Genomic DNA, 27,840 nt, shown 5'->3' with positions numbered 1-27,840 from the left:
TATCGCAAATTGCACTTAGTGCTATTAGAATATGGCAAAATAAAAAATAAAAATAACAGTGTTAGTTTGATTACGAGTAATACGTTAGTTTATCATTGGCATGTGATAAATGTACTCTTGACGTGGATTAAGACTAAATCAGATTCAGAATTAACAATTACAAATGTAATATTTCTCCCAGTTGTGAGTTTATAATGAATAATTTATAGCCGTAGCCTATTCTATATCATGGCTAATGGCGCGCGCTCGTGAAGAATCCTGCTTCCATACGAGAAGATCCCAGAGAAACACACATTGTCATTGACAGCTCGTGTTCCAGTGTTCCAGTGTGTGTGTGATGGACAGATTCAGAGCATCAGCCCTCCTCCTCCACTTCTCACCGTAAAGCGAAAGTAAAACCGCTGAGGATTTAAACGCAGTGCTTTTGTTCGCGTCCATCACGATCTCGGACAATCCGCGTTTATTCTGGGAACGATATACGAGTTTCAGGTAAGCGTGTGTTTCAAACCTGTAATATTAACACGACACTACATGATGATAGTTCTTCATGACCGCAGCTGTGTTTAGATCACAAACTAACACCTCGCAAAAAAACCACTGCTTTTTAAATGTCATGGTTTATAAATGTCTTCTTTTGCACTGCGTTTGCTGGGATGAGAATCGATAGAATTGATGTGTGTAGAATTGATAATTTCATGTTTTATGGCGATCAGATATCAGTCTGTTGGCGAATGTGAAAGAGAAAGTGATTCGGCCTAAAAACTTTGCGAGACAGTTTTTTCACTTTGGATTTGAGGCTCGACGAGCGTTCCATCGGCACAGGTTTGGAACGTTACGTTAGTCATTGTTTGCGTTGTAACAGCTTTAGCGTTACAGTTCTGTAACAGTTCATATGACAGGCGTGTAACGGTCGTGATGACGTCACGGGTGCCGTTCCAGATGCCACCGCTGTCCTTTTCTCATTCCCTCTGTGATCGCGTTTACAGCGGTGTGTTATATTAGGTGTTTTGTTGTTGTTGTTGTTGTTGTTTTTGGCGCTATTTTCTTTGTACACAGCAAATATTCTAATGCTTTGTCAATCTCTATAAGCACATTTGAAGTGACTCGCTGTGTTAGACTGAGGTCAGTCTCTCTCTCTCTCTCTCTCTCTCTCTCTCTCTCTCTCTCTCTGTGTGTGTGTGTGTGTGTGTGTGTGTGTCCAGAAGGGGGCAGTCTGAGCTCAAACATCTACAAGGAACTCGAGACAAACTAGTAAACAGAGAGTGAGTGGGCGGGTTTCTAATGCAGACCTGTTAACCCTGTTCTGTACATCTGTGATACTGTAATGTTGAACTATTTTATCTATTCTATAGAAAATAATTGTAGAAATAGGTTGAATATTTTAAAAGCTATATGTGTTTTTAAGGCCTTATAAAGGTCTGTGACTGTGACTAAAGTTCAATATGAACAGTTTTTGCCTAGTCAGGGATTTTAATAAAATCATAATAAGATCATTGTTAAATGTGTTTTGGGGAAGTGTCTTGCCTCTGGGAAGAGTTGATCGTCTTTGGAGAATGTTACGTTTAGCCTATGAAGGAGAGTTGATGTAGAACTTAAAGATGAAGAACTTAAAGATGAAGAACTTAAAGATGTAGAACTTAAAGATGAAGAACTTAAAGATGTAGAACTTAAAGATGTAGAACTTAAAGATGTAGAACTTAAAGATGAAGAACTTAAAGATGTAGAACTTAAAGATGTAGAACTTAAAGATGAAGAACTCAATGGTGGGAACACTGGAGGGCTGAATCTTACCAGACGTTATGTCACTTGGTTATTGCGAAATAAATAACAGATAAGAAAAAGGTATAATAATTGTGTGTTGGCCTGAGGAAGATTCAGGTGTTCTGCAGACGTCTCGGCTTCGTTGCTTTGTTCAATAAAGTCTTATTTTGATTTCTGGAGCTCTGACTTTTGAGCTTCATTTGCAAGACCTCCACAACAGTGACGGCACACAGAACACACACAGTTCGTACGTCATCTGAAAGAAGAAGAAGAAGAAGAGACAAATGTAGTGTGTAGGACCAGTTCTAGACACTAAATGTTTGATTGACACCCTGGACCAGAGCCGGTTACAGCCCTGCTTGAGAATGATAAATTACTAATTCAGTCCATTTCTGTTGGGGTTTGTGGAGCGGCTGTGGACAGATCGTCAGTTTTCATCAGTTCTGTATTGGATTACTAATAGGCCTAACTATAATAATGACTGACTGAGTACATCACGGCTTCTTTAATGGAGTAATACACAGATATGAAGCACTGGTTGGAAGTGACAGCATTATTTCAGACAGGGTTCAGGTGTCAGGACTGTTTGCCATCACTGGCCTGTCATGTGTGTGTGTGTGTGTGTGTGTTAACTAGATGTTAATGATTTGTTCTTGAAAGTTATGTTTATTTTTCTACCACATGTGCCCAGCAGGTGGCGCTGTATGCGCTTTGTTAAAAGAATGTGTTTCATAATCTGATGTAATCAACAACATATCTAAGTATGTCAGTCATTGAGAGATCAGCATCTGAACTGTTGTTTACCATGGTGAAAAACACACCGTTTCCACAGGCATTCACACGCAACGCCTTCGTTTATAGACCTGACTGATAATTACTAATTAAATGAAAAGAAAGGCATACTTTGTTTATGACCTGCCTGTCAGCATATTCATAATGCATCACATTATAACACAGAGCTATCATCACTGCTCCTGAAGCACTAGGAGGAAGTGGACGCGGTGGACATGAGGAATGAGCAGAAACACGTCAGTGCAGATTACAGAAGATTTCTGATTGATATCCTTCTTTTAACTTTGGAAGCTGCTGAAACTGTAAATGTGTTTAAACATCTGAACATGTCCAGTGTCTTAATGACCCGTAACCATAGACTGTAAAAAATATGGACAAAGCGTCTGTGACGTCACCCATAGACTTCTGAAGAACGGTTTTGAGGCCGTTTATGGGGGGTATGGGCGGCGCCATATTTCAATACAAATGTTCAGAAAGGATAACTTACAGGTATGATGTGTTGTGTCAGATCATGGCCGAGACGTCAAATTTCAGGAATTCCACTCGGCGCAGACTATGCTCGTTGTCAGCTGTCAATCAAGCTGTCAATCGCGCCCTTATTTGTCATACATTTTATATCTAAATACGATCTAAACTAACGAGTTAGAAAAAAATTCACCCCCCTCACAGTTGTCAGGCACTCGGAACCTATCGAAAAATACAATAAAAGTCCATGGGACCAGCCTGTAAAAACATGAATTTATGCTGTGAAAATGGACATTTTAACATGGGGGTGTATGGACATTTGCTCCCTTTTGGGACCTGCCCCTAGCGGATTTTCGATGTATTGCAGTTTTTCGCACTTCCGGGTAGGCTTCATTTTTCAGATTAGAATGTTGCCGCTTGCCCGTAACGCTGCGGCACAACAGTAGGAGTTTCCCTGCGGGTGTCGAAGTGACATTCACACCAGAGTCGCTCTCTTCAGACAATACGAGGAAATCAACACACTCTGCTGTGGATAGACGACAGCACACACACTGATTCTGGAGTCAGGGTTTGCGGCTTCTGGGCTTAAAGGTCATGCTTTTATTAAGGCATTGTAATACGTGTATCATTCTGATTGAAATCACACACAAGATTGAAGTAAACAACTGCTAAGTTCCCATAGTCAGACTTCAGTCGGTCTGAGATAAGACGACTGGTATAACCACACACACACACACACACAATATTACGCCAGTCACTAAACTTGTTTCAGAGCTGTCTATACCACATTTCCTCCATCGCTCTTTACAGTGGTTCACATCTGCAGTGTGCTATAGATCATGGTGTGTACTAAAGAGGTTGATGGGATGAAAGAGCACAGGTTGAGTTGCTCAATCTCTCTGCTGTGATGTTTGTCGAAGCGCTCGCCACTACCGCATACACACTTCCACATGCGGTGTGTGTGGAATGCATGTGATGTGGAATCCACAGTCTGAAGCTTCCTCTTGGAAACTAGTGTTATTTCCCAGCTCAGATGTGTGTGTGTGTGTGTGTGTGTGTGTGTGAGCTTCACACAGCAGTGAACACTTCTCCAGCACCACACACTGAAGCTCTGTTAGACACACGTTCACGATCTCTTTATTGTTTTATGATAAGACGGGTGTCACGCAGAGTTATGATGGTTATGTCATCCAGGGAATCAGGGTGAATTCCACTGAACTCAGGGATTTCTTGTAAATGCCCATGTTTCCTCTCAGTGGCGGCTCCGGCTGGTCACGCTCAGTATTACAGGGTTACTGATGAGATAAAGTCACGTGCTTTACAAGAAACCCAAGCTGCCTCGGCCTGGGACTCTGCAATGCTGACGGTTGAGAGCAATGTCCTGAGGCATGAGGGTTAGGAGGAACTGAGGATCACCGGCGCTTATCACCAGACGTTACACTGCATCTTTAACTGATCTGTGCAGTAATGGCTTTAGAGTTAGGGTGTAATGTTCAAGTGAAAAGCTGCACTGAAATAATGAATGCAAATGTTTAACACGACCAGGTTTAGACCACATTCAACATCTGGGATTCAAAAGCTCATTTAAACCTGTAAATCATTTTAATTTTGTTTTGTTAATCTGTATTTAAGTAAAACATTTATTTCATGTAGGACCTATATTTATTCCTTTAATATACATTTAGTTTTTTCTCCATCACAGAACATATTTACCAAAGTATTGACTCACTCTCAAGTTGTCTCAAACAACTTGATGGAAGTCCATCAAACATTCTTCAAAACATCTTCTTTTGTGTTCAGCAGAAGAAATATAAATCATACAGGTTTGAGACAACTTGAGAGTGAGTAAATAATAACAGAATTTTCATTTTTAAGTGAACTTTTCCTTTAAGTGAGACATTTAAAAAATGGATTAATCTTCCTTTGAAGTGCATTTAGCAGACCAGACGTGTCTTAAAGTACAGGCCTAGTGTCTTCACTTTAGCTACAAGCAATGAGCACTCTTGGTTTCAGCTCGAGGAGAAAAAGTCAAACGTTTAGATCTCAAACATACTGTGTCTTTTTGCAAAATATGTTGTTACAGCAGAACAAAAATCATCAGCGAGAACAGTTACAGGAGGAACTCGCTCATGGCTGGAACAAAAGTACCACCAAAAACAACTGGACTTAATATATATTTCAAACATTGTTAAAGACGAGTTAACAGTCAGTAATAAAATAAGAACAAATAAGCAAAATAAATACAACTAAACAAAGTTCAAGAAATAAAAAATTGGCCTAATCAAATTCAAAATAACACAGCGTGTATAGCCTAGATCAGGGTTCTCCACCCGGGCCACAGCGTGTGTTCTGCGTCTCGCTAGAGAGCGCTAGGCTAACTCAACCCGTTCCTGCAGCCCAGCGCTGGGTCAATGCTGGACACAACACATGCTGGGATATCTTTAGCGAGCTTGTTTTGGTTTTATACATGAACACATTTGCTGGATTGTTTTTTTGAAAGTGTTGGGTCAGTGCATTTGATATTGAAAGTTTTTCATTTTAAATAATAAAAATGCACTCTAAAATCTAGGTTATAGGCCTATATAGTACAGTTATACAATATGCTAATAACACTGTTCCAGCTCATAACATGACAATCTTATATATTCATTTTTGAAACGTTAGAACAAAAACAGCTTGTGCCGTCTCGTCTGTCAGACATCAAGTTCCAACCCGTCAAACGCATAGTACAGCAACAGCGCGCCTATTGTAGTTAATGGAGTCTGTTTATCTGTGAACGACAGCTAGCATAGCATAGCATAGCATAGCATGAAAGTCAGCTGGAACGAGTATTGTGATTGGCTGTTGTCACTATGATACTCGGGTTAGCACCAAGCGCACCGTTAGCTGTCAATGACGCTGAGCTTGAATTTTCACGCTAATGCTGACGCTACATTGACAACACTATTGGACATTAGTGCGGGACGGTGTGTTTCGCCCAGCACTAGCGTGAATGACTGATGTAACATTAAAGTTTAAACATCCATCCTTTATCTTTACTCAAAGTAGTGAGAACGACAGACGATCTGCACTTATAGACACAGTTGTAGGTGACAGTGATCGACCACAGCTGATTAGCAGAAGTATTTCAGTAAGACAGTAATAACGTGAGTTAGCCGGAGACCTACACAATATAAAACACAAAACTATTTGAACTCCTGGTAGAAAATACATACAATAATTATTCATACTTACAGGTTGTGATTCTGAGGAGAAAGTTGGTCCAAATAAACTGAGTACTGACCCGTCTTTCTAGAGCAAGCGTTTAGCGAATCCCGCGCGGAACTCAGAGATTAGAGGAACAGTCGTCAGTAAAATTACGCTTCAGGGCTGATGATGTACAATATAGGCGGTATTATGCAAATGTGTCTTCCAGTGATGTAGAACCGTAACGCATCGGGATTCGAAACACTAATGACTCGTAAAGGCGGTTCAGGGTCGACTCTTTCTTTTAAGACAATAACTTATGTCTCTTCTGCTCATCAAACCTGCTCTTATTTATACAGTTATTACAATGTTATTAAAAAAATAACAAAATTATTACAATTTAAAACAGCTGTTTCTATGGGAATATATAGTAACCTTTTATTTTTCAGGATTCTTTGATGAATATAAAGTTAAATTAGGAATAAATGACACTTTACTATATGTTCACATAGAAATAACTGTTATACACTGTTATACTATTACACAGTTTTGACTGTATTTGTGATCAGATGAACCCAGCCTCAGTGAGCAGAAGAGACTCTTCCTGAGCAGAAGAGACAGTATATGAGTCGATCTGAGAGTAAACTGGGGTTAGACCGCTGGAGATGTCTGGATCAGTTTTACACTCATGTCCTTTTTGGCACTTGAAACTTTTAGACCCCCCCAAAAAAAAAAAAAAAAAAAACTTCTTTCCTTTTCCTTTAATCCGCCCTTGTGTGGCTTCTGCTCCTCTGAGCCTGCTCTGTGTATATTGAGCACTTCTTGTGTTGTTTTCGCCTCTTCACGATGGCTCGCTTAATTTAGTCCTAAATTGTAAGTCGCTGTGGACAAAAGCGTCTGCTAAATGACTAAATGTAAAATGTAAACATTATTTACAGTTTTACTTTTTTACAAAATTTTTTTTTTTTTTTTTTAACTTTTTTTGCTTACACATATTTTCTAAACCTTGCCTTTTTTTCCCCCAAAAACTTTACATATAAATCCGGAATTTCACACACAAAATGCAAAATGCCTCACATCTCAATGAAGCACTGCATTCACAATATCCCTTACTAAAAAGAAGTATACTTCAAGTTGATTTTATGAAGTTTACTTAAGTAATGTTCAAGTATATTTTTAAGTATACTTTATGTAGTAAGTATACTAATATCAATGTGTACTTGTAGTAAACTTGTAAGTGTACTATTTCAATACTGCTTGAGACTAAATTGGCCCACTTTTAGTATATAAAAGTATACATTTAAGTGTATTATAAGTGTAAGAGTAGTAAACTTTCAGTACACAACTAGGTTTCTCATTTGTAATGCATCTGTACTACAAGTGAACTTATAAGTAGTTTACTATTTTAATACAAGTAGTAATTTTTTTAGTTGATGAAAGCACACACTGAAGTGTCCTCTCAGTAAACTACTAGTTTAGTAGTTTATACTGCAAGTATACTTGTAAGTTTTCTTTAAGTGAACATAACATTATACTTATAGTTTACTATATATATATTATTGTTGCACTTGCAGTAACTACTATGTTCAAATGTAGATATTATTTTTTATACTTGAAAAATACCTTTAACTGTACTTTAATTTTAAAAACCTTTTATTAGCTTCATGCATCTCAACACTTGAATGTCGGTGAGTTTCATAAAGAAAGACAACATTTTAAGCAAAAAAGTTGAGAAAATGTATTTGTCGAAGATTACGCCTTGATCAGATCCAGACCGATGATGAAACACAGATGTAGGAGATCGAGTCCGACACCCCAACGCTTCAGTCGTTCTTCATGGGTTACGCTTCATTTCATTTGGTAACATTACGCAGTTTTGATTTACACGCTGTTTAATGTTTGATGATCATGTTATTTTACATTTGAGTGAGCAATCTTCTATCACTTGTTTCAGCTTCTTCTTCTCCTGTGTTTTGATCCGGAGATTCTGTACTAGAAGATGTGTCATATAGCGTCCCCTACCGTATTACAGTGAACACATGGAGAGCTGGACAATTCAGTCAATGAAAGAGTAAAGTAGAATCAGAGTAAAATCCTGTACACTACCAGTGGACTAGCCCACACAAACTCAGATACGCAGAATTACAAACATATCTGTTTTATAGCAATATTCTAATCAATGTTTTTCAAACAATGTAAGTTTCTTAAGACTCAAGTACACTTAAGTGTAATTTTAAGTAGATTTCTGAGAAGTACATAAAGTATATTTTTGAGAAGTATATAAAATGTAGACTGAACGTATACTTTCTTATTTTTTAGTTTAAAAGAAGTATACTAATAGAACACTTGAATAAACTTCTTTTTCATGAGGGATGAGAGAAAACATCTCAAAAGCGAATGTTTGTCTTATTTTGCAGACATTTTTGGCATAATATAATATTTTTGGATATATCATATGTCATTCAAAACCTAAAGCTCTTCTTTCATGAGCTCCTGTGAACATTTCTGTACAAGATTGAAAGTAACAGTCAGAGAGATGTTGAAAAGTTCACGATAAACACGAAAGCGAGATTGAAAACAAACTGTTCATTGTTTTACTGTAAGTGTTTGTGGTTGTGAATACAGTATTACACCGTCCGGAGGAAAGACACATCAGCCATGTTTATCTGGACAGGAACCAAACATCATTTATAGGCCTATTCTAAAGCCCTGATCGGCTGGTGTTCAGTAAAGCAGTGAGTGTTTGCACATGTGAGGAGTGTGTGTGAGTGTGAGTGTGAGTGTGAGTGTGAGGAGTGTGTGTGTGTGTGTGTGTGTGTGTGTGTGTGTGTGTGTGTGTGTGTGTGTGTGTGTGTGAGGAGTGTGTGTGAGTGTGAGGAGTGTGTGTGTGTGTGTGTGTGTGTGTGTGTTTGTGTTTGTGTGTGTGTGTGTGTGTGTGTGTGTGTGTGTGTGTGTGTGTGTGTGTGTGTGTGTGTGTGTGTGTGAGTGAGTGAGTGTGTGTGTGTGTGTGTGTGTGTGTGTGTGTGTGTGTGTGTGTGTGTGTGTGTGTGTGTGTGTGTGTGTGTGTGTGTGTGTGTGTGTGTGTGAGTGTGTGTGTGTGTGTGTGTGTGTGTGTGTGTGTGTGAGGAGTGTGTGTGAGGCTCTGATGAATTAATGTGGTGTTTTGAGGGGTGTGTTTGAAAAAGGAAATCAAGAGACTTCCTGTTAGATTGTTGTGTGTTACAAAGAGATTTGTGTGCAAAAAGTGTTTTTGAAAAGTTGAAGGCCGAGAATGAGTGTGTGGTTTTGCAGATTTGGTGTGTGTTTCTGGCGTTTGAGTGTCAGGTTTCAGAAATTGTGTGACAAGTGAGGATTTTGTGTGTAAGCAGTTGAAAAACACTGTAACTACATTAGTTAACATGAACTAAGAATGAACAATACTTCTTCAGCATTTATTAATCTTAGTTAATATTCATTTCAACATTTACTAATACATTATTAAAATCAAAGGTTGTATTTAACCTAACCTACCCGAGGCTAACTCTCGTGTAAAAGCATCATTAGACAATCATCATTAGAATGGAAACGGCACTTTTAAGTTTGACCGTATGTCCGAGTGCAGCGTAACACGAGGAGAGTGAAGATGGAGAGCTCCTAAAGCTCAGTTCCATATACATTCACGGATAATTTGTTGTTTTGTCGTTAGTGAAAATCAATATTGACCTTGTATTTGAAAAAGGATCCTCATATAAGAAACAATACTAAACTTCAGAGTCGGTTCATTCGCATTCGGAGATCGACTATTTTTGACTGTCAGAATGCCGGCAGACAGAAACACAGTGAGGAGTTCAGAACCTCTCTCTTTAGTAAACTCTGTGTTCACTTCTCAGTGCTGGAGGTCATGTGTAGAGCCGCTGGAGACACTTCAGGCACAGTGTCATGTTGTGTCGAGCCTTCTTACTGTTTTAGAAATAGAGATTTTGATGCTATCACAGTCGTGCCCCATTCACTCCCATTCACTCCCATTCACAAGGCAATTTGACCACAAACGAAAATATGGTCAAACTTAAAAGTGGCGTTTCCATTCTAATGATGCTTCTAAACGAGAGTTTGCCTCGAGTAGATTCACAAAAAGAGCCTAGGTTGCATTTTGGCGAGAGTTACACTTTAAAGGGTAACACTTTATAATAATGGTCCGTCATTAATAAGTAACTATGCAGGAAGTAATGCAGGACTAATGAGTAGTTCTACATTAACACTTCAGCTACTACTATTAACTAATATGGAAACAATATTAACTAATCAGTGAGTAATATTGAATTTAGGACTAAGATAGTTCCTTATTAGGTAATCAGTAGTTACTTAATGAGATTGGCATCATTAAGAACTAATAAGTAATTATGACAACTTATAAAGAATTACGAATTAATTACTAATCACCGAAACTGACTCAAAATGTTGCACTGATGTTGATACAGAGAGTCTGAGATGAGGAGAAACTCCATGAACACATGATGAAGCAGAAACTGTAACGCTCTTCATCTAGAGTGTTTACTGTAACGCTCTTCATCTAGAGTCTTTACTGTAACACTCTTCATCTAGAGTGTTTACTGTAACGCTCTTCATCTAGAGTCTTTACTGTAACGCTCTTCATCTAGAGTGTTTACTGTAACGCTCTTCATCTAGAGTGTTTACTGTAACGCTCTTCATCTACAGTGTTTACTGTAACGCTCTTCATCTAGAGTGTTTACTGTAACGCTCTTCATCTAGAGTGTTTACTGTAACGCTCTTCATCTACAGTGTTTACTGTAACGCTCTTCATCTAGAGTGTTTACTGTAACGCTCTTCATCTACAGTCTTTACTGTAACGCTCTTCATCTAGAGTGTTTACTGTAACGCTCTTCATCTAGTGTTTACTGTAACGCTCTTCATCTAGAGTCTTTACTGTAACGCTCTTCATCTAGAGTCTTTACTGTAACGCTCTTCATCTAGAGTGTTTACTGTAACGCTCTTCATCTAGAGTGTTTACTGTAACGCTCTTCATCTACAGTGTTTACTGTAACGCTCTTCATCTACAGTGTTTACTGTAACGCTCTTCATCTAGAGTGTTTACTGTAACGCTCTTCATCTAGAGTCTTTACTGTAACGCTCTTCATCTAGTGTTTACTGTAACGCTCTTCATCTAGAGTGTTTACTGTAACGCTCTTCATCTACAGTCTTTACTGTAACGCTCTTCATCTACAGTGTTTACTGTAACGCTCTTCATCTAGAGTCTTTACTGTAACGCTCTTCATCTAGAGTCTTTACTGTAACGCTCTTCATCTACAGTGTTTACTGTAACGCTCTTCATCTAGAGTCTTTACTGTAACGCTCTTCATCTAGAGTGTTTACTGTAACGCTCTTCATCTAGAGTGTTTACTGTAACGCTCTTCATCTAGAGTGTTTACTCTAACGCTCTTCATCTAGAGTGTTTACTGTAACGCTCTTCATCTAGAGTGTTTACTCTAACGCTCTTCATCTACAGTGTTTACTGTAACGCTCTTCATCTAGAGTGTTTACTCTAACGCTCTTCATCTACAGTGTTTACTCTAACGCTCTTCATCTACAGTGTTTACTGTAACGCTCTTCATCTACAGGGTTTACTGTAACGCTCTTCATCTAGAGTCTTTACTGTAACGCTCTTCATCTACAGTCTTTACTGTAACGCTCTTCATCTAGAGTCTTTACTGTAACGCTCTTCATCTAGAGTCTTTACTGTAACGCTCTTCATCTAGAGTCTTTACTGTAACGCTCTTCATCTACAGTCTTTACTGTAACGCTCTTCATCTAGAGTCTTTACTGTAACGCTCTTCATCTAGAGTCTTTACTGTAACGCTCTTCATCTACAGTGTTTACTGTAACGCTCTTCATCTAGTCTTTACTGTAACGCTCTTCATCTAGAGTCTTTACTGTAACGCTCTTCATCTACAGTGTTTACTGTAACGCTCTTCATCTACAGTGTTTACTGTAACGCTCTTCATCTACAGTGTTTACTGTAACGCTCTTCATCTAGAGTCTTTACTGTAACGCTCTTCATCTACAGTGTTTACTGTAACGCTCTTCATCTAGAGTCTTTACTGTAACGCTCTTCATCTACAGTGTTTACTGTAACGCTCTTCATCTACAGTCTTTACTGTAACGCTCTTCATCTACAGTCTTTACTGTAACGCTCTTCATCTACAGTCTTTACTGTAACGCTCTTCATCTAGAGTCTTTACTGTAACGCTCTTCATCTAGAGTCTTTACTGTAACGCTCTTCATCTAGAGTCTTTACTGTAACGCTCTTCATCTACAGTGTTTACTGTAACGCTCTTCATCTAGAGTCTTTACAGTAACGCTCTTCATCTACAGGGTTTACTGTAACGCTCTTCATCTAGAGTCTTTACTGACCTCTGCAGTGTCATCACAGTACACAAGTGCTGAATATACAGACATTTGATAGGCCAACTATTCGATATCCAGCACAACACTACACTTTATTCACATCACTACTGTACGTTGTCATTACTATAATTTTTTACGTGATTGCAAAGTTTGTTTACTTTGTTACAATATAATATTTTCCTGTAACTGTGTTCTCCATGTTCCTCTGTAGAGTCGAATGAACGAATGAACTCTAGTGTTTATAATATTGACTGACGTGTGTGTGTGTATGATCTGATGTGAGTGTGTGTGTGTGTGTGTGTGTGTGTGTTCACCCGAGGTTCAGTGTTCTGCGTTGCAGTCGATAAGCCTCGTGTCGCTCTGATCACGTATGCAGAAGACTCAGTGTTTACGACAGCAGAGAACAATAGCTCATAAATCCTCAGCTGTGTGTAGGTCATGTGAGATTGCGAGTGTGTGCAGTCGTGACAGGAGTACAGTACGAGTCTCTTTGACCTGATTCAGGGATTCACACACCATTCAAAGTCCTCGACCAGGAGTTGTTCAAAGATAACAGGCATTTTTTAGTCTGTGGAGATCGAGACATAACTCTCTCTGCTGGCGTAACACACTGACATTTACTACTAATGTGGTGAAGTTAAACACAACGTCCCCGTAACGCCTGAGCTGAACTTCCCCTTCCCTCAGCGTGAAGTTCTGTTCCAATGCAGGAACTGTCCAAACGCAGTCTGTTGTAGAGTACATCATTTAAACAAGCTCTTGTTCACACTGAGTTGATGTTTTTTGATCCGCCTGTCCATGTTTAAAACTCGCTCTCACACACACACACACACACACACACACACACACACACACACACACACACACACACACACACACACACGATGTTGACAGCCTTGGACTGGCTCGAGCGCTGGAGAAACCAGAGAAACTGACGTGTGCATCTAATAACCTGCACCAGATTGTGCCAGTGGATGTGCATCAGGAGTGGAGTTTGCAGTTTATTTGTGAAAGCGATCGAGAGAACATGTTAAACCACAGCTCTAAACACCAGGAAACGCATTCCTGAGCCGGTCACCACTCCTTAAAACACACGCGAATGACAGGAGGATCTTCTGCATTACTGTGTCCTGAAACGCCTCGAATGCCATCGTGAAGATCACCAACCCATCGACCTCAAGCCTGCGTTCAGAAGCACACCTGATGTGCAGAAATCATAATGCATCAGAGTTTTTCTTTGATATGCAACATGTCTATTCGATAGATCTCAATGTTTCATCAGGCTTTTTAAACACATTAACTAAAGCCATTTTAACTCTTTGTGTACGGCTGAACACACAGCCGTACTATAGCTTACACCATTCTGTTTTATCAACTCCTGAATCTGGGAAAGTTTTATTTAAAAAGCAAAATTTTTAGCAAAAAGATGAGAAATCGTGTTTTTGTCAAAGACTACATCCAGATGTGATTCAGAACGATGATCAAACACAGATGGAGTAGATCGAGTCCATCAACACCTCAAAGCTTCACAGTCCTGAAGCTCATCCTGGGTCGACATTTCATTCAGTAACTTTAGGCAGTTTGATTTATATGCTGATTAATGTTGGTGATCGTGTTACTTTACATATGCGACAGCAATGCTTCTATCATGCTTTTCTGCTTCTTCTTCTGTGTTTTGATCAGGAGATTCTGTACTCTTTCAGTAGATGTGTAACAGCGCCCCCTACCGTATAACAGAGAAAACATGGATAGATAGAAAATTCTGTCAGTGGCGGGGAAAGAGTTCATGTGTTTGTCCAATTCAATTGTTCAATGTATCTGAATTGACAAAATTTTTAATTAAATAAATACTTTGGGGAGTAAAAAAAAAAAAAAAAAAAAAAAAAAAAACGCACAAAAGAAACAAACCATAACAAGTTGAGATGTGTTGGTTTTAAGTGCAGCAGACGTTAGATTATTCGTCAGAAGCCATGAGTAAAGCCTCTGAGTTTCTCTGAGTCTTCATGACAGATTCCTCTCGTAGAGTTGAGTTTGGGATTGCTCTCGAAGAGTTGAGTTTGATATTCCTGTCGTAGAGTTGAGTTTGATATTCCTCTCGTAGAGTTGAGTTTGATATTCCTCTCCTCTCGTAGAGTTGAGTTTGATATTCCTCTCGTAGAGTTGAGTTTGAGATTCCTCTCGTAGAGTTGAGTTTGATATTCCTCTCGTAGAGTTGAGTTTGATATTCCTCTCGTAGAGTTGAGTTTGATATTCCTCTCGTAGAGTTGAGTTTGATATTCCTCTCCTCTCGTAGAGTTGAGTTTGATATTCCTCTCGTAGAGTTGAGTTTGATATTCCTCTCGTAGAGTTGAGTTTGATATTCCTCTCGTAGAGTTGAGTTTGAGATTCCTCTCGTAGAGTTGAGTTTGAGATTCCTCTCGTAGAGTTGAGTTTGAGATTCCTCTCGTAGAGTTGAGTTTGAGATTCCTCTCGTAGAGTTGAGTTTGAGATTCCTCTCGTAGAGTTGAGTTTGAGATTCCTCTCGTAGAGTTGAGTTTGATATTCCTCTCGTAGAGTTGAGTTTGAGATTCCTCTCGTAGAGTTGAGTTTGATATTCCTCTCGTAGAGTTGAGTTTGAGATTCCTCTCGTAGAGTTGAGTTTGAGATTCCTCTCGTAGAGTTGAGTTTGAGATTCCTCTCGTAGAGTTGAGTTTGAGATTCCTCTCGTAGAGTTGAGTTTGAGATTCCTCTCGTAGAGTTGAGTTTGAGATTCCTCTCGAAGAGTTGAGTTTGAGATTCCTCAAAGTTTAATATTAGATGATTATTAGGCACCTTTTAATTGAATGGGTTTTTTTGTAAGTTTTTGTGAAGTTAATGTATGAGTGAAAATTGTTTCAAATGAAATCCTACAGAACTCTTTCAATCTATTAGTCAGCCCAGATGAAAAGGAAATATATTTAAATTGTGCTTTTTTGGACATAATATATTCAAATTGTACTATACTAAGTGCGTATTAAATGTATTATTTTGAAACTACTTCAAGTATATTAAATGTATTTCAAGATATGCTTAAGATAAATTTTAAGCTATTTGCACTATATTTTAATATATTAAATTGTGCTAAAATTGAACCACTTCAAGTACATTTAGTGCATTTAAGTGTATTTCTTTACAGTACATTTAAAATATACTTTCATATGTCTTAAACTACAGTTAGAATATATTTGAAGTTTAATTTTAATGTACTTCAAGAACATTTAAATAGCATTTCAGCTCATTAAAAATGTATTAGCATTACACTAATAGTTTATTATAAAGCATATTAAAAGTATAGTATATTAAAAGTGCAAAAATAATTAAATATAAATGTTAAGACATACACAGACTTTGAAATCAAGAAAACTTTAATATAGTATCTTGTTGTGGATATTGCTAAATAAAACATAAGAGTACATTAAAAAAGTACAGCAGCAGATATAATCTCTTGAACAAAATACATAATAAAGATCAGTGAAATGCTATGGCAGAGCTATATTTATACACTTTTTGTAGAATATTTCAGTTATACCTGTATTTCTGAAAAATACACTATGAATATTACATCACTAAATAAATAAGCATCACAATGCAATTTTCTGAAAAAATTAAAGTTACGGAAAAACAATGTGCAGAAGTGAATCATTAATTATGTACAAACTCAGGCCTACAAACGGCTGAACCAAAGAAACAGAAGAGTTAGAGTGTCACATCTTCATCTTCGAGATGACGATCACTTCTCTAAGTACGACTCATTTTCCACAACTGAGGGCTTGTGGTTCAGACACTAGTGTTTGAAGACTGCTTTATCACAGGGTCTGTGAAAGGAAGAAGAATGTATATAAAATTAACCAATGATTAACATTTTTGTATCCATGTTTGAATATATGTATAATAATTTGCATAGAAATGCATTATAATTCCGTTGACTTCTCAGTTTACCTTTCAAAGCTTTGGCTATATCCTCATCAAGCTGGACATGAGTGTCTTTTACCCTGTCTGTCGTCACTATACAGAACTCTATGAGTTACTCTGAACATGAGATTAGAAGAAGCCCAACACAACTTACAGTGAGCAGAGTTCAATCAAAAACTCACAGATATACTTATTATCAGTAATAAAGCAACCTGTGAGTATTAGAGGGCATGTTGTGTATTGATAATTGTGGTTTATTTAAACCTAGGGTATTCCCCATGAGCGTGTCTATTGTGCTCATGCTAACATGCTCTCTCTTCACTTCTGTTGCAAAGGTTTAAGGAAATTAGAAGTTGTGCAAAATATTGTATGCCAGGACAACTAGGACAAGTGACTTGCAGCTTTACCAAAAACAAAACAGTTAAACAGATTTTTTACATGAATGACTCAAAGGCAGCACAAATTAGACACTGAAATGGACACGTTGCCAACATTTTCCTCCCAAGACTGACAGAATCACCTTCCATTAGGCCTCAAAGATCTCGATAACAGAGGTGATATGAGACAGATATAATGACAGTACGCTGAGGACAATGTACTTGGTGGGTGATAATCTAAACCCTTCAGACTCAGCAGTTTCAGATGTATGCTCTCTTATAAGCTTCCCTTTTAACAATGTAATCTTTGTACTTATTTGTAATTAGAAATATATATTAGAAAGTAATCAAAAAGGCAATAAGGTTGTCAAGCTTGAACAAATATAAACACCAATCAACACACACTACTATGATTGGCTGGTCATCTCAAGACAAAGTAACTTTATGTTCATAACATGTTTTTTTCAAACTTTTCAAAGATCATTTGCATCATAACAATGAAGCCGGATTGTTCAGGAAATCAGAAATAAATACACAGCTTCATTTTGCAAATAAAAAGAATGTTAATGTAATGTTGTACATGTTATAATGACTAATTCTGTTTTTAGCAGATGCATTGGACAATGTTTTATAGTTGTTTTAAGACAGACAAATGTCTCTGCATAGATTTTAAACTTTAAACTTAAACAAAGACTTTAGACTTTGACTATATACCCAGTGCTGAAGTTGCTAGAAATCAGTGTCAGCATTACAGCGGCTAACGTCAGTAGTCCACGTGTAAGTCATATTAGCAGATGCATAGCAGACCTGTCCACCTAGGAGAAACTAAACAGAGAGTGATTTATTTCTGCAAACAGCAACTCAAACTCACCAGTCACTTCTGAGGCAGATCTTCATCTCTGAGTCTGCTTCGACTTCGACTTGAAAAGCTTGGCTCTGATTGGTCAAACTGAATGTAGCTGCACTGAAAAAGACGTGATGTTACACTTTGTTAAAAATACGACTGGCACAGACAAGTATTGAAAAGTACAAACTTTTTTAAACATCTTTGGAAAATGAATCTATGATGCATTTCAAATAATATGATGTTAAAATCCTTGTGGGAATTTCAGTAGTACAAACGTATGTAATGGACAACAGCCTTTTAAGTATGCTTATTGCAATCATAGATATACATAATGAAGGCTAGATGTCTCGTCCGCGCTGCTGGCCAATGGAGGTCGACGTCCGCACCTGGCGGCCATCTTGCCACAGTCAGCTCGCTCACTCGTAACATTGTGTTTTAATGGTGCATGTACTTTTTAAATAACCATAAATTGCTCAATTTTCTACCGATTTTCAAACGGTTTGGTTTGTTATAAACGTCAGAGATGTAGTTATGACACTGCATACTTATGAATAATTATAACCATGGACTTCCATATGAAAATAACATTGAACAGAACAGATAGGTGCAATGAATATACACACGCACAAGATATTTATGTTATTTATGTTGAATCAGTATATAGGCTACTTAAACTCAGTGTATAAAGCCAGCAATTTCCTGTATCATAATGTAAGATGTTTTTAACAAACCAAACCGATTGGAAATCATGTGCAACTTAAGTTATATTGAAAAGAAAGAGTAATTCTGCCTCTCCCACTGATGTAAAATTGCTGGGTAGCAGCTAAACTGTAGCGTTAGCTGCTATAGGTCTCACTCACAGCTTCTGGTTATTAGCCAGCTTATAACTACAACCACATCCACAAAGATTGTAATTTAGATTAGTTGTCATAAAATCGTTATTGGTGTCAGTAAAACCTATATATATAATTGAACAGCTCGATTGTGGTCTCAGCCTTGATAACTTGCGCAAGTAGCCGTGATACACAACTATGCTGCACGATTAAGTCGTTTTTCGAAAAGAAAATCTGCAATTTCAACATGTTCAAGCATCCAGAATTATAGCCACGTCAATAACGTTTGTAAGAAACCAAACCGTTTGAAAATCCGTCAAGATTTGAGCGAGATTAGAGAATTTGTGTTCTTACATCAGGTCAGGGGTTTTCAAACTGGGGGCCGCGGCCCCCTGGGGGGCCGCCAGGGGGCGCCAGGGGGGCCGCAGCAAGTTGGAAAAACAATGTGTTAATATGAGTATTGTTATAAAATAACATTTTAATAATTTGTTGCATAGCCTATCTGAACATTATACTTGTAATGCTAATCTTTTAGAGATTAACTGATTGATCGGCTGGTGACCAGAATTGGCCGATTTTCACGTGATTTTCAGTCTGACATAATGCCGATTCAAATGCACTCGGGCGCCGCATGATTAACATCGCGCAACATCAGCATCACACGTGCACACAGAACACACATGTAGGAAACCTTGTGAATTACGGCCGTTTCAGACCGCGAGCGGCGCGTGAGTAGCGCAAATTTTTTCCGTCGTGCATGTTCAGTGAGTGCATTCACACCGCGAGCAGAAGCAGCGCGTGAGCGTCAAGCAGGAGCGTCGCGTGCTGTGAGCAGTAGTGAAGTGGAGGGTTTCGGCGCCGAGTCTATTTTTGCTGCGCTGCTCACGCTCAATTAAAGTGAAAGCACACTTTTGATGGACAAAATAAATATGATTTCACACAATAAGTACCAAAAATGCACATAATTTGCATGTATAGTGTGTTTTAACAAGAACTTCAGTAGGCTTCAAGAAAATGAAGACTCAAAAATATTTATAGAAAATGTACCCATTTAAACTTGTTTTTATTAATCAGTTTGGATAAAAGTGGTGTTTTATAAAATATATAGAAAATAAATATTTGTGTGTGCTGTAAAGTGGTTAGAAAAAATTAAATCAGAATCGGCTAAAATCTGTATTGGCAGGTCAAACTCAATGACAAATTGGAATTGGCCTTGAAAATTGTAATAGGTTCATCTCTATAATCTTTCTGATTGGCTGGTATCAAACACCATCACATAATCTGATGTTCACCTAGATGTTCTGTTTATTTATTTATTTCTACATTTGCCATAGTATTGTCGATGGGTTCAATAACACATCCTGCAAAAGGGGGGCCTTGGCCAGAACCTAGTGGTATTTGGGGGGCCTTGTCATGGAAAAGTTTGGGAACCCCTGCATCAGGTGATACATACCCGCCAGAAAGCTTGCCTGTGACAAGATGGCCGCCGGTGATGCCGTTAGAGACTCCGCCGCTAGACATCTAGTCTTTATTATGTATATCTATGATTACAATGCTTAATAATAGTTGACAAATGTTTCTAATACATTATAAGTTGGTACATTGTAAATGTAAAAACATTTTTTTCAAAATATTAAAATGATAAATACATAAATTTAAAATATATTGCAGTAGGCCTAAGTGTTTATAAAGTACATATATTTTAAACACACTAAAAGCTTAATCATTTAATGCCTTACTCATAAAATGTACTTTAAGTAAGAGCAACATAAGTATTCTTTTAATAGACTTCACTAAAAGTATGCTTGTGTTTAGCATATTTCTTAAAAGTGTGACTAAGCCTATATTTATTATCAATATACTTCTTGTATACTTTTTTAGAAATATATTCAAATGCAATTCGATGTATTTTTAATGCACTTGTTGGGAATACAAATGTATTATAAACATCCTACTTGAATTTCAAGTATATTTTTAATACATTTAATACCACGTCTTGTTCACCTGGGAGTTTTGATTTGACTGGCTCTCGAAAACTGTAGAAAATAATGTTTTGGTCGTGTTTTCCACACGCATATAGAGTCGCACGCTTTGCATTGTGTTTTTGTGATAACTAAAGAAATTACCTCGTTACATAAGCTCCTTCTTTATGTAAATCAATCTTGCATCTCTTTGAGAAACACACAGAACTCTAGAGAACGTTCACAGATCGTCGTGTTGTTATTCGTGGATTAAAAAGAGAATCAATATGAAATGACAATCTCCTGGCAGTCAGATATTGCTAACATACTAAATAATCTGTATATTCAATTCAGGTCAAGTTTATTTGTATAGTTTATTTGTATTTGCATGTATTATTTGTATCACACTGCATGTTGTTTCAGAGCAGCTTGTTCTGAGGAAATGTGTGTTTATGGCGCTGATATTCAGATATAATGCAGATATAACTCATCATGATGATTGCAGTATTAGTGTAATATTACAGTATGCAGGAGTGCAGTCGTTCACAGTTCTGCTGATCAACACACACACGGTTATTCACACACTGACAGGACAGTGCAGGATAGTGTAGATCATCCTCATCTTCATCATCATCATCATCATAGCAATAATAATAATAAATCAAATCTGATGAAAAACCGGATCTGCATTATAAATAAACATTATATACAGTATAAACATTATAATTATATCTGGATGTTTGTTTAAAATAATCGCACACCGTTTCAATATTTATTGTGTGAAAATTCCTTGGCTCAGTTGTGGCATCATTTCCTCAGAAAGGGTTTTCTCTTGAAGAAGAGCTGGAGATGGAGTGTGACGCATGTGATGTGTGGAAAACAGAGAAATAATTTAAGGCAAATATCACTTGTGAACGGAGTACTTTTATTGTGCATCATTTCCAGTCGAGCTGTGATATTCTGTGTGTTTTCATGGATTTTAGTTTGCATGTGTTCAGTTCCTGTTTCCCTGACTCTCATTGGTTACTGATTGTTTCTATGGTTACTGATTATGTTGTTCACCTGTGTCTTGTTTGGTTGTGTTTCTATCTGGAGTTGTCGGTTGAATTGTCTGTATTTGTGAAAGACCCTGGACTCAGTGGTGTCAGTTCTGATGAATGCTCCTCTAGACCCGTCTCGTCTGTTCCTGCAGAATCACACACACACACACACACACACACACACACACACACACACACGGACACACACACACACACACACACACTCCGACTGCAGGCGTTGCAGAGGAAGGGAAGGGTCTTAACGTTTCTCACCACATCCTTCCAAACGCACTAACCCGTCTCTCTCCTGCTGATGGTCATGCCGTCTGTGGGGTAAACCAGTAAGTTTGGGAAATACCAGTGTGCTGAAGAGGCCGTGTGTGTTTCGGGAGATACCCTGCTCTCGCCTGACTCATGAAGCTGTTGACACACTCACTTCATGTTTCTTCACTGTAGAATTGTGACTTTGAGTAAATACTGAGATCATGCTAATGAAGTGTGGAGTTCAGAAATGTGCTGTTGTTCTAAAATAACTCTGTTTTCTGTGTGAATGTTGCGTAAGGAAAAGGAAGTCAGATGCTAAGTTGGAGTTTTATTCACGACAGATCAACTATATATACGGTTTGGAAAAGACCTAGAATGACATGAGTGATGTTGAGGTCAGACCGGGGCTTTCAGCTTCAGAAGTTTCTCATGACAAACTGCCTTTACTGTACAGTGCTAAATATAAACCGGCTGAAATAAACCGTCACTTGAAGAAAAGGTAAACATCCCTCGAGAACACAATGTGAAGGGTGAAAATAGAGGTTTATTTTGTGTCTTTATAAATGTATAGAAATTATCCTTAGTAAGATACATATTTCTTACTACTTTGTCCCAGCCAACATTTGTATGTGGGGCCGTATGGGTGTGAAACGGACTGAAGAATGGCCATGTAGGATTGTCCACGGGTTACGTAATAGCCCCATGCTAACTGCCCAGGCGGATTCCATGTAGGATTGCACTTGATAACTTGTAAGTGCACTATTTCAATACTGCTTGAGACTAAATTGGCCCACTTTTAGTATATAAAAGTATACGTTTAAGTGTACTATAAGTGTAAGAGTAGTAAACTACTTATTTACTATTTTAATACAAGTAGTTCATGTTTTAGTTGATGAAAGCACACACTGAAGTGTCCTCTCAGTAAACTACTAGTTTAGTAGTTTATCTGCAAGTATAGCTGTAAGTTCTCTTTAAGTGAACATAACATTATACTTATAGTTTACTATTTATATATATTTTCTGCACTTGCAGTAACTACTATGTTCAAATGTAGATATAATTTTTTATACTTGAAAAATACCTTTAACTGTACTTTAATTTTAAAAACCTTTTATTAGCTTCATGCATCTCAACACTTGAATGTCGGTGAGTTTCATAAAGAAAGACAACATTTTAAGCAAAAAAGTTGAGAAAATGTATTTGTCGAAGATTACGCCTTGATCAGATCCAGACCGATGATGAAACACAGATGTAGGAGATCGAGTCCGACACCCCAACGCTTCAGTCGTTCTTCATGGGTTACGCTTCATTTCATTTGGTAACATTACGCAGTTTTGATTTACACGCTGTTTAATGTTTGATGATCATGTTATTTTACATTTGAGTGAGCAATCTTCTATCACTTGTTTCAGCTTCTTCTTCTCCTGTGTTTTGATCCGGAGATTCTGTACTAGAAGATGTGTCATATAGCGTCCCCTACTCTACTGTATTACAGACTGTAACGAAAAAAAAAAAAAGTATATTTAATAAGCTACTCGATCAAAAGAGTTAACACAACTACAAGCCATGTATACTTTGAATACTTAATTATTCTTTAAGTATATCTCGATCAAAAGATTGAGTTCAAGTACAGGCCAAATATACTTGGACTTTTCTCTCGGTATAAGTCAAGCACACTTAAGTGGAATTTTAAGTATATTTATGAGAAGTAAATAAAATGTAGACTGAAAGTATGGTTTAAAGGGTCATGAAACCCTAAACCAAAGGTATGTGTGTTGAACACCATTGAAGACAATGTTAGCATCTGTTAGATTTAATAGTAGGGGAAAATGGTTAAATTTGAGTTTTTTTCCGCTATTTTCATCTCCCGGGTTTAAAATCTTCATCGTGTCCACGTCACAGGCTGTTGATGACTCATCGGTGTCTCATAATTATTCATGTAACTGAGTTTTCTCATCAAATGAGAAGACACTTGCTCTCCAACCACGGACAAATCTAAATGAAGTTTTATGTAACAAAGTTCGGGAGGAGCATGTTCAGGTAATCATCCAATCAGCACAAGAAGAAGCCAGTATGAATAAAGCCTTCCCTTACCTCCTGTCTCATGACTAATTTCTCAGCATCCCGCCACCACCCCATCACCTCACTTTCGGCTGGGTCTACTCATAGATACCTATGAGCTATACATTCATAGGGGGGAGTACTCTGGGGTCGGGCCGAATTCCGAGCTCGGAGCCCTCCCTCCGGACAGCAAGCCAAATACGCATTATAATATTACATCAGATTTCATTAATATGTGAACTCGTGAAACTATGTGTGTGTAGCAACCTCTCAACTGGAGAATGGTGGACTTCAGCCTTGTACACCAATGCAGGTTTAGTCTTGCGAGTGATGCGGTCCCGAGGGCTTTTCTATCGCTTCAGAGGTGTGTGTGTGTGTGTGTGTGTGTGTGTGTCTAAAATGTAACCCTGACCGTTTTATGCTTTTTGTTAAATAATCACTCGTTATTCAAATTCAGATATTTCGATAATACCTCAATTGTATGGAACGTATGCTTAATTTGTGCAAATGTCTATGTCACTGTCCATCTTTATTATGTGGGTTTAGGGGGCACGTAGATCTAGGCTATGTAACGTACGAAACGTTTTTTGTTTTGTTTTTTTAAGCGGAAAATTTATTATTTTCAAATAAATGCATTTATAGTGTGTATATAAACAAATATATATTTTATAATGACATAATTATACATATACATGTACATTTATATGTTTTAAATACAATTATGATTACTGTAGTAGGCTATATATGTAGCAGGGCATTCAGTTACTTTTGAAAGGACAAAAATAAGGTGTCAGTGTATTTCATTAGACTTTAACTTTGCCAGCTATAAAGAAAATCTAGCATTTCCTCACGTTTTACCACTGATTTTTAGTGACAGTCGATATGCATGAGCCACTGGCGATGACTAACCCTAACCCTAACCCTAACCCTAACCCTTACACAAGCCTAACCTAACCCTAACCCTAACCCTAACACAAGCCTAACCCATAACTTAATGACAAACATCACAGGACAATTACTGCCAAAGAGTCTCTTCTGCTCATCAAAGCTGTGTTTATTTGATCAAAAATACAGTAAAAACTGTGAAATATTATTAGTGTAAATCAGCTGTTTTCTATGTGAATATATAGTACAGTGTAATTTATTCCACGGCCTGGAGTGAGACGTTTAATTATAGTTTGACAAAATTGCAGCTTGATTCGAAATGACGCACAATAAATATTCTGTTGATGAATTTATTTTATGATGATTTCTTCACATCTCACATCTCATCTCAAGCTCTTCTCTGAACAACATCTTCACAAAATAAATAATGGTTTATGATTATTTCACTCTGGTAAGTTTATGATAGTAAAAAAAAACGAACGTTAAAAAATATAAATGATTTTTTTATATTATATAAGATATTTTCATATTTTTTCGATTGAAAGTCAATAATGTTATATCACTAAAATCTAAGGCATTTACAGTTTTTTTTATTCGCTTTGGTACTATTTTCACAAGTTAGGTGTACATTTTCAAAACTTTAAAACTTTACATTTTAATATCACAACACAAGATAAGTGTTTCATCTACAGAAGTGTTTCATTCACAGTCACTGCCTTTCATAAAGCTCTTACTATCAAACCTTTGATTTGCATCTCTTCTTGTTCAGTTTAATACATTTGTCTATGATTTAATCCAACTGATCTTAATGGTTAATCAATGAATCATTTGGTACACCTATAGATTTCTGTAGATATTGATTATACAGTGTCTATAGAACTTGTTTGCTATTTCTGATATGGATAACCAAATGTAATGAATTATTTTTACATAAGTGATTTATAGATTTATAGATAATAACCACCGCTATGTTCAAAGTGTGTGCACACGCAAGTGTGTGTGTGTGAGAGAGAGAAAGATACAGATAAATTTGCCATTTGTGCAAATACTGTAAAGCAGAATAGAGTATAAGGGAGAGGAAACAGTTAATGACTGTAAAACATCAGATTGATCAGAGATGCATCAGTAGAAGGGAGACAGACGGCATCAAATACAGCATTTTACATTACAGTATGTGTGTGATACTGTAAACATGGTAGAGACATGGTAGTTACATTACTGTACCTCAGCCTTCATCTGTAAAGGTCCACTACTGTATATTCAGTCAAATAGTCAAAATCATTTACTGTAATCATTGCCAGCAAACTCTGTTCTAGCACAGAACCTCATGGCTGTGCTTCATCACAGCTTCTGATAACACACTGGATAGATACTATTACAAACATTATGGATTCAGTTACATAAGTTAGGTTAAGCACGTGTATTTTCTAATGTGGCATAGCCTGTATTACTGTAATTCAGCAACGACTGTGATTTGAAACATGTCTCTTGCATTGTTTGCTGTTGGATGAACTGATTGTTAAAAGTACTAAATTGAAATAAGATCATACTGTTGTGTTTCTGTGATTAAACCAAATGTTCTCATTACATATTACAATAATCTTGTGTTTGAAACAGTGATTATGTGGACTGAAGAGTGTATAACTGTAATGAAAGCATGAGATCAGGTTTTGAAAGAATGACCAGCTGTGTTACAAGTGTGATCAGTTTGGGTTTTTGTACTAAGAGTTTTGAAAATGTACACCTTACTTGTGAAAATAGAACCAAAGCGAATAAAAAAACTGTAAAAGATGTGAAAATAAATGATGAAGGTAAAAAGTGAATAGAAACATGTGGAACCAAGCAATCTTGTGAAATGTGTCAAACAAGCAGATGATGAAGTTCCTCTTTCATTGAAGTGTACAGTTGGAAGGAAAGAGGAGAGAGAGAGAGAGAGAGAGAGAGAGAGAGAGAGAGAGAGAGAGAGAGAGAGAGAGAGAGAGAGAGAGAGAGAGAGAGAGAGAGAGAGAGAGAGAGAGAGAGAGAGAGGAGAGAGAGAGAGAGAGAGAGAGAGAGAGAGAGAGAGAGAAAAAACTTAAACAATATATGAATACTTTAAGAAAGAAAAAAGAACAAAACACAAAAAGTCAACTCAGGGAAATTGAAGAATCCTTAGAATCCAACCGCTTCTGGAAACACTGGAACACACTAAACAAAACTTACCATCAAGAACTAGCCATCCAGAATGGAGATGTTTGGAAAAACCACTTCTCCAACCTCTTTAGTGATATAAACAAAAATCAGGAACAAAATGCCCTGTATGACAAACTAAGGGTTTTAGAATCAACCATCAAAGACTACCAGAACCCCTTAGACTCTCCAATGACACTAGCTGAACTATTAGACAAGATACAAACCCTGAAACTGCAAAAAGCCTGTGGTGTCGATGGCATCCTAAATGAAATGATTAAATACACAGACCACAAATTCAAATTAGCCATTCTCAAGCTCTTCAATATCATCCTGAGTTTAGGTATATTCCCCAACATCTGGAACAAAGGTCTTATTACCCCAATCCATAAAAAGGGAGACAGATTTGACCCTAATAATTACCGTGGTATATGTGTAAACAGCAACCTAGGCAAACTCTTCTGCAACATCCTAAACGGAAGACTAGCCCATTTCCTCAAAGACAGAAATGTCCTGAGTAAATGTCAGATTGGCTTCCGACCTGAATATCGCACATCAGACCATATATACACTCTCCATACCTTAATCGACAAGCAAATCAACCAAAACAAAAGTAAAATTTTCTCATGCTTTGTTGACTTCAAAAAAGCTTTTGACTCCATTTGGCATGAAGGTCTTTTCCTTCAATTAATCCAGTGTGGCATCGGAGGAAAAACATATGACATCATCAAATCAATGTATACAAACAACAAATTTGCAGTAAAAATTGGTAACAAACACACAGAATTCCTCCCTCAGAGTCGTGGAGTGAGGCAGGGCTGCAGCTTAAGTCCCACGCTGTTCAATATCTACATAAACGAGCTAGCG

General features: G+C 37.5%; 1 protein-coding gene and 1 long non-coding RNA gene across 2 annotated transcripts in view; both read left to right on the top strand.

Moving 5' to 3' along the window:
• LOC309476837 (uncharacterized protein) overlaps positions 1-27,840 on the top strand; it is a gene marked incomplete at its 3' end in the record, with an annotated part of 180,910 nt that overhangs the window by 151,789 nt on the left and 1,281 nt on the right. Inside the window, exon 2 of the mRNA XM_082139970.1 lies at positions 26,795-27,840. This exon is cut by the window's right edge and continues 146 nt beyond it. Within this exon, the coding sequence (XP_081996096.1) occupies positions 26,890-27,840 (951 nt within the window). The 5' untranslated portion in view covers positions 26,795-26,889. The remainder of the gene's footprint in view (positions 1-26,794) is intronic.
• The window catches only part of LOC309477985, a 33,707-nt gene continuing 6,191 nt past the window's right edge, over positions 325-27,840 (top strand). The window contains exon 1 of the long non-coding RNA XR_014198721.1: positions 325-489. This is a non-coding gene — a long non-coding RNA (uncharacterized lncRNA). The remainder of the gene's footprint in view (positions 490-27,840) is intronic.

The sequence above is a fragment of the Leuciscus leuciscus genome, assembly GCF_965113295.1.
Source record: "Leuciscus leuciscus genome assembly, chromosome: 16".
Taxonomy (NCBI): Eukaryota; Metazoa; Chordata; class Actinopteri; order Cypriniformes; family Leuciscidae; genus Leuciscus; species Leuciscus leuciscus.
The sequence above is the reverse complement of the archived record's forward strand: the minus strand, read 5'-3'. Positions and strand labels throughout refer to the sequence as shown.